The sequence below is a fragment of the Monosiga brevicollis genome, genomic scaffold (genome assembly GCF_000002865.3).
Source record: "Monosiga brevicollis MX1 MONBRscaffold_21 genomic scaffold, whole genome shotgun sequence".
NCBI lineage: Eukaryota > Choanoflagellata > Craspedida > Salpingoecidae > Monosiga > Monosiga brevicollis.
This window is the reverse complement of record NW_001865058.1, coordinates 346,708-354,125: the sequence shown is the minus strand read 5'-3', so window position 1 is coordinate 354,125 and position 7,418 is coordinate 346,708. Positions and strand designations below refer to the sequence as shown.

Here is a 7,418-nt window from a genome sequence, read left to right as displayed (position 1 = left end):
GAGAGGCCGGGGGGTGTTGGAGGCGCGTGCTTCTATTCCTCCGGCGTGCGTGCATTGGCTGGATGGCTGTGTTGGGGGGGGGGGGACACGGGCTGGGGGGAAGAGGTCGTCGCACGCTCGCGAGCACTGGTGGTGGCCGTCGACTGGATCGCAGATGGCTCCACCCGTTCAGGGTTTCTGACCAGCTGGACTGGTAGCACTGGCACTTACTCAATTGTGGCGGTTGATTGTTTGTGCCCTGTATAGCTGGCTAGCTGTACGCGCAGCCCTTGATATCCAGTACCGCGAGCATGGCAAAGCGCGAGGGCCGCCGGCTCCAGCTCAAGGAGTTTCTGATTTACAATACGACTTTCGGACGCAAGGAGGACAACGTCCGTACACCTGCTTCTTCTTGGGGATTTTTTTTTTTCAAACCCTTTTGACAGCCATCTCTTGTCCCGGGTCATGACCGACTCTGTTCCACTGGCCTGGCTTCATGGCGCAACGATATTGTCTGCCCGTCTCGTGATCCTTTAGGAACATGAAAAGCTACTGTACTTTTATCCCAGCTCCGTGCCCTTTGGCAAGCAGATGAACTACGTCGGCATGAGCGAAGCCCTTTTCAACTTTACTTCGTACGTGCATCTCCTCTGGCAGCCTTACTCCCTTCTCTCGCTCCCAACCGGTGCTCGTTCATCGACCACCGCCATGGTAGCTCGTCGTATCTCCTTTTGCTCACCCACTTTCCGCCCCTTACCCATCTGTTCAATTCTTCAAACAACAGCACCTTTTCAAGCAAACCCATTGAAGTTTTGCACACGCAAATGGCGCGCCGTGTCTTTCTCAACCCCGAGCCCAACTTTTTCATGTCCATGGTATGCTCGGCTTCTTCCATGTCCCCCCTCCCCGCCTACTCTGGCTTTTTTCCTCGCTTTCCCGCTATTACTCAGCTCCCGTGTCTTGCACCTGTTCTTGTGTTTCAAACCCTCGACCAAATCGGCGCGCAGTCTCTCTACCTGAGCTTTACCAGCGGCAAAAAGGAGGGCGAGGAGGTCAACATGTATGATGACCACAGCGTCATGGATGCCGCCCTCACCCAACTGTTGCAGAATGCCTACGAACGCTACCGCGTACGCCCTTGACCTCTGCCTTTCTCCATCCCCCAAGCTTGCCTCAACCTTTTTGTCTTACACCCCCTTGTCTCATCCCCTTTCCTCTTCTTTTGCCGATAGCTCCTCCAAGGTACCCTCCAGACGTCGTTGGACCGTCTTGGCCGTGAGCCGCTCATGGAGCACTTTCGAGAGTTTTTCGATGACGTACGCGTCTTTCATGCCCTGCGTTCCCAATGAAGACGTCCATCACGTCATTGGTGGCACCATTCTCATCTCACAGTCGCACCTACCATCACTTAGTACCTCCCTCAGCTCGATATTCCAAACCTGAACATTGTCGATGCACTCAATGGTTTGTGACGTAGCGCATCCATCTCCTCAGATCGAGGCACAGCAACCCACCGTGTTTTGGTTTGCTCTCGCCTTAGGCATTCAGTTCCTCCCTTTGGAAAAGAACAGCTACTTGCGGATACAATCGTTCATCTCACACACCGAAACACAGTTCAGGTTGGCATCTTTTCCCCCCGGGAGCCGCCGTGTCGCTCGGCTTTGCAAATCTTCACCTGCCTCAACTCTGTGCGGGTGCAGCGATATCGTGGCGACAGTCGTTCTCTACAAACAAAATGTCATTTGGAGTGGTATCGAGCAAAGCGACCTGGAGCACCTCTACGGCTTTCTCATGGGTGAGCTTGTTTTGACAACTGCCTCCCTCTTTCTTGGCTCCATGCATCAATTCAAAACGCGCACATTCATCAATTTGATGTTTTGCATGCTCTGCTTTGTCAGGCAAGCTGCCCTTGAATGCACCGGCTCAGGATACACCTCAATTCGTATTCGGCCCTGACAGCGTGAGCGATGATGCCAGCCCCATCACGACGCCGCGTCTCCACGTTGACCTACCAGGCGTGGCATTGCCCGTGCCGTTGGTGGCCTACTACTCGGCTGGAACCACGTGCTGCTTTCTCGTCAATGCCAAGAGTGCAATGGACATTGGGTTCTATCGCCGCCTGCAAGCACAGATTGAGCCACGCCTGCAGGATCTTAATGTCAAATTCGCAGAGAAGCAAGCTCTGCGCCTCAGCTTCGCAAACCAGATGGCGCAAGAGTACCCATATAAGTACATCTACTATAACGATGTCAACAAGGCCATCAAGTCCACCTTTCTGCCTCTGCTCAAGGGCGAAGGCCAAGCGTCGGCGAGTGCCACTGGCAGCACCGATGCTGTCAGTTCAACCGCCCACGTTCAGTTGATGGGGGAGATCCACCAACACTTTCGTGACACAGTGGGTCCACTATCCGACAGCGAAATTTCTGCCAAAGCTCGTTCCGATCAGTGGGTTGTTGGCCGACGCTCCGAGGATCGTGAAGTCTTTGTGCACCTTACTGGTCGTGGATCGGCCAATCTCATTGAAATCAACGGTTCGTCTCCTCTAACAGCCCTGTTGATGGCTTCCAAGGCCGGTGTCTTTCTGCCGCCCCCCCCCCCCCCTTTTTTTTTTTTTTTTTTGTACGCATGCTGTGGTCTGTGCTCACTCTTCTGCCGTGCGCCCCATCGTTCCTGATAGATGAGCTCCGCAAGCTCTCAGCTACCCACTTTGGCAGCATTTTTCTGTCCGACTAATGCCAGCACAAGTGTGGAATTTGGGGTGCCTATCCAGGTCAAATCCGCTGCCTACCGGGCAGTCTTTGAATCGACCTGGATGGGCATGGATAGGCAGGGAGACACCAACAAAGTGTCCATGGTAGACTTGTTTTCTTGCTTGCGCACATCTTGTAGAAACAACAATCAAATAATTGACCACGCAAAGAGCAATCAAGATTCAAGGAAAATCCAAAGAGAAATCATGAAAGCGAGAGGAGGGGAAGAAGCAAGAGCTCAGCATCTCATCTGGACTAGTCTACCTCCCATTGCGCGTCCGTGGCAGGCCAGAAAGTAAATGGACGGTGGTCCGATTTAAAGCTCATCCACCCCGTAGCTGCGATGCGCGGTGTAGCAATATCTGCAGCCGCAAAGGATCAGGCGCACACCAGCTCAGCGTCATGAATCCGGACGATAGAATTGCGGTGGCCACCCGGAAGGCGACAGCAACAAGGCTTACCGGCAGCAATTTCCGAGACAAAGTGGGGCAAGACACGCCACTCTTCACTGACATCAAAAAAGGTAAAGGTGTTGGAGGCTGGGACAAGAGTGCGAATGACCTGACAGGGCAAGGCGACAAAAGGTCAGAATCACGACACTTTGACATGGATCTCCGGACGTAGTCACTCTTGTCAACGCTGATATATATGTTGGCCGCACCTCATCCCAATCGTTCTCATTCATCATGTGAAGCAAGCCGCCATACCTAAAGCCACAAGCACAAAAGGTGAGTGAAGGGGGAAGAATCAGTTGTTGCAAGAGATCGCAGCAGCCGAGTCAGGTGTCTGGCTCTGCTCAAAAGGCTAGCAGGTCAGGACACGCACTCGGCCTTCCATTCCTGGGAGTTTTTGTCAACAAAAGACAAGTAAGCACAGAAACGTCACGAGCCAAAAAACGGGAGTCAAAGCAAATGGAGGAGTTCGGGCCGACTGCTGCGGGGGCCGGCGCACCTTGGTCAAGTGGTAGGTAAAGGCGATGCGGCGGGTTTCGACAGAGTCGGAGTGGCGGTTGAGAAAGTCACCCGACGTGTAGCGGGAAATGAAGAGGGTGGAAAGCTCGTAGTCGTGATGGGCGATCTGGGAGAGAATGTTGTGGAGGTACTGGGAGCTAACAAGGTCTCGCATTTGACCAAAGAGCTCGGGATAAAAGAAGCGAAGGCGGCCATCAATGGTGTCCACAGTGCGGGTGAAACTGTAGGCGTAGATGCTCTGTTGCCGATGGCGGTGTTGGCGAGTCAGCCACTCAGCGATCAATTCAAGGTTGTCGACATGCCAGGGGATGGTGTGAGCCATGCCATCGTCACGGGGGAAAGAAGCTTGCCAGACGTCGGAGAGCACCGGTTGATGAACAGCATCTTGCAGCCGAGCAAAGATTTCGGGTCGCAAAAAGTTTGGGATGGAGACGATGCCTGTGGTGATAAACTGGGTCCGGAGCTTGCGCACTTCTTTGCTGTCGATGGTGCGAATCCAGTGGGAGAGGTCCGGGCATTGCAGGATGCGGCGTGGCGAGGGAAGGGCAGTAAAGTAGGCTTCTTCTTCAAGTGGGCGCAAAAAATAATTGAGGCAGTCGTCATCGCCACTCTGGCACTCGGACTTGTCGCTGCACACGGGAAGATGGAATACCTGTCGCAAACGTGAGGGAACACAACACAACGGGCTTTACCAAAACGGGAAGGGCCTTGAACACGTGCGCGCGTACGCGTGTGTTTGAGGAGGAGACGTCTACCTGGAGGTCATCATCGAATTCAAAGTCGCCAAGGCCAAAAAGCTGTTGCCAGTCGTTGCGGGGAAGTTGCGGTTGAGGCTCGTTGCGGGTTGGGACCTTGTTGACGTAGACGACGGGGCCGTAGTCATCGATTTTGCCATGCTTGAGGAGTACTTTTTGAATATTCCACCTTGCTCGCGATGATTGTGGGAAAGAAACGTGAACAGTGGCCTGAGAACTTGTTCAATCAAGGGGGCAACGAAACTGGTGCTTTGCATGCGTGGCACGACTTACCACCTGTCGTGCTCTGAGTCCCCCTTGTGCACGAAGAGCTCATAGCGCGAGCTGTTGTTCAATGTCTTGATAAAGGAAGGATGGCCTAGAGGGGCGGAGAAACAAGAAACAGAGCACACATGAGACCGGCATTCACTTGGGTGATGGTCGGTGCAGCGCTGGCGGTCGGACCATTGACGAGGGGGCCAGCTTGATAGAGACCGTTGACGTCCTCGATGTTGGCACCTGGCAGCTCATGAGACAGCATCGGGCTCTGGGTGAGAATTGGCCAGCTAGGCGTCGATGGTCAAAGTTCAACAGACCTTGGATGCGGAGATTGGAGACGGGTTGACTGTTCCACATGGCTCCACCTGCGCCTGCACCCACGAGGCGTGCCGAAGCCAAAAGAGTGATGGCAAGGGCCAGGCAAAGGCTCAAGAACGGCGTTTGCTGGGCCATGATGATCAGAGCAAACGAAAAGCCTTTTGATGGTGTCGTGGCGACCCTTTGTTCGCATGCAGACTAAGATGAATACCAATCAGAAACGCGCTGCGGCAGATAAGCAAAAGGCGCGGCGCAGCCGTGATCAAGGGACGTGCTTTTGATCCCAACAGGAGCTTGGGCAGTGCCAACTGGCCAGAAGACAAGGTTACGCTTGTCACTTTAAGAAAAAGCCAGCTCGGACTTTGCACTGCCAGTGATGCTGGTAGCCATGTGCCACAAGGGAAAAAAAAAAAGAAAGCAAAGCCTCATCCCCCTGAAGAACGGCGATTAGAGCAGGATGCGCCTAGGGCTGACGTACCGTACGCACGTAACCGCCCTGCTTCGCTGACTTGCTCGGAACGGTATTTCCAGCAGCGCGGACACCAGCATGCAGGCAAGCAAGCTCACACTTCAAAAAATTTACTTGAACACTTTATATATAAAACTAGGATTGACGGAGGTGATGCTACCACATATAATTGGGGTTGTAGCTCAATTGGTTAGAGCGCGGTACTTATAAGCAGTACGGCTGCCCTTTCGTTTGTTTGTTTTATCAAGCGACTGACGGAGGGTGTGCGCAATGCCGAGGTCGTGGGTTCGAGCCCCACCTTCCCTGCTTCTTTCGTTAAGCGGGCCAGGCGCATGCTGTGACGGTGTGTGTCCGGAGGCCATGGATGTATATGTGGTACGCCCATTTTTTTTTTTTTTTTTTTTTTTTTTTTTTTTTTTTTTTTTTTGTTTTGGCTATTCCTTGTTGTTGGCATCTGGCGCGTGTGCAGTGTGTGCAAGACAGCAGAATGGCTTTCACACATGCCAGCTGTGAACGTGACTGCCGGCTTGCCATCGCATCGGAACATTAATGCACTTTATCAAATTCTGCGAAGACAGTGAGCATGTTGTCATCCAAACGACGTTGGGGGGTCAACGTATAGCTTGGATCATGTCGATGACCCCCTTAGCGACCACCCCTCCGCATTTCACCAGATCAGCGACGCAGCGACGAGACGCGACCCCATCAGTCACCCGCCTGCGTGCGCTCTCCTGCTTCCGGCTGCGCTTCTGTCCCTTGGTCCCTTGGTGCCTTGGTCCCTTGGTGCCTTAGTCCTTTGGTCCTTTGGTCCCTTGCTCCCTTGCTCCCTTGGTTCCTTGGTCCCTTGGTCCCTTGTTCCTTGGTACCTTGGCCCCCTGGTTCGTGGTGGTCCTGAGCTACCTGGCCTCGCCGACGCCGACACAGGTGTTCTTTGCAGCCTTTGAAACGCAGCCTTCCAGCCGCAGCATAGTCGTGTCGGCTGGCTGGGCGTGTTGTCCCGTTGGCCGTTGATTTTCCGTTTTCTATCACACGAGCACAATGGCAACACAGCTCCCGCCGTTGCCGCAGGCATCACGGTCCGGGCCCGCGGGCGGCCTGGGCGGTGCTGCGTTTGCCGGAGCCGGCGCCACCGGTCGATCTGTGACCGGATCACGCCTTCTCAATCGACGTCGCATCTCTGCCGCCACCTCTCTCAACCCCAAGCGCCACACCCTGCGTACCGTCGCCGTTGATAATGACTTTGCCACCGCAACTATCGCGCCCATGTACGTCCTCTCATGGTTCTCCTCTCCGACTCTTGCTCGCCAGTTTTGGCTATCGCCACGTCCGCTCTCCTCGCCCCGGGTCTTCCTTCTGTCGCTGACTCATTTCTCACCTTGAATTGGGGGCGTGCGTCGAGCGTAGCACAAGCGATCGCGTTGATGAACGGGAGACGGCCTGCATTCGCATGCTCGTCACCTGCAGCCCCGTGGCCTATGCCGAGTTTTTTCGCCTCAGTAGCTCCCAGAACAGCCTGGGGCTTGACTTTAGCGGCGACGAGCAGCTCCTGCACCTGACCACCCACGCTCTAGTCAAGAGCGAAGCAGCCCTTCGTCAACGCAAATTCGACTCGGCTGTCGCCGCTCGCCATCAGCTCGCACAAGCCTTTGCCATGCGCGGCGCCTGGCAAGCTGCCCTGGAGCAGCACGAGCATGCCGTCGCCGCAGCTCGCTTTGGCGACAGTCGTGCTGTGCTTGCTGAATGCCTTCTTGAACTCGGCCATTGTCAAGAAAAAATTGGTAGGCCCTGGCCACCCCATAACAGATTGTCGTGCCTGTCGCCCCCCCCCCCCCCCCCCCAAAAAAAAAAAAAAAAACCAAAACCAAAAAAAAAAAAACCAAAAAAAAACAAAAAACAAAACCCCACAACCACAACCACC

At 54.3% G+C, this 7,418-nt stretch overlaps 3 protein-coding genes across 3 annotated transcripts in view; 2 read left to right on the top strand and 1 right to left on the bottom strand.

Moving 5' to 3' along the window:
* Positions 1-290: 290 nt before the first annotated feature.
* On the top strand, positions 291-2,712 carry MONBRDRAFT_27748 (uncharacterized protein; the record flags this gene model as incomplete). Its single annotated transcript, XM_001748208.1, has 10 exons — positions 291-371; positions 517-614; positions 695-854; positions 987-1,109; positions 1,212-1,295; positions 1,392-1,443; positions 1,520-1,598; positions 1,680-1,774; positions 1,878-2,510; positions 2,657-2,712. The coding sequence occupies 10 exons, from the start codon at positions 291-293 to the stop codon at positions 2,710-2,712; spliced, it is 1,461 nt and encodes a 486-aa protein (XP_001748260.1).
* Positions 2,713-2,984: 272 nt separating this feature from the next.
* On the bottom strand, positions 2,985-5,166 carry MONBRDRAFT_27747 (uncharacterized protein; the record flags this gene model as incomplete). The annotated part of the gene is made up of 9 exons (XM_001748124.1): positions 2,985-3,091; positions 3,191-3,290; positions 3,391-3,436; positions 3,555-3,568; positions 3,681-4,352; positions 4,456-4,624; positions 4,729-4,813; positions 4,900-4,953; positions 5,031-5,166. 9 exons carry the CDS (start codon positions 5,164-5,166, stop codon positions 2,985-2,987), a joined length of 1,383 nt encoding a protein of 460 aa, XP_001748176.1.
* A 1,372-nt stretch (positions 5,167-6,538) lies between these two features.
* The window catches only part of MONBRDRAFT_10431 (uncharacterized protein), a gene marked incomplete at both ends in the record, with an annotated part of 1,958 nt that continues 1,078 nt past the window's right edge, over positions 6,539-7,418 (top strand). Inside the window, 2 exons of the mRNA XM_001748207.1 lie at positions 6,539-6,765; positions 6,965-7,278. Of these exons, the coding sequence (XP_001748259.1) occupies positions 6,539-6,765; positions 6,965-7,278 (541 nt within the window). The remainder of the gene's footprint in view (positions 6,766-6,964; positions 7,279-7,418) is intronic.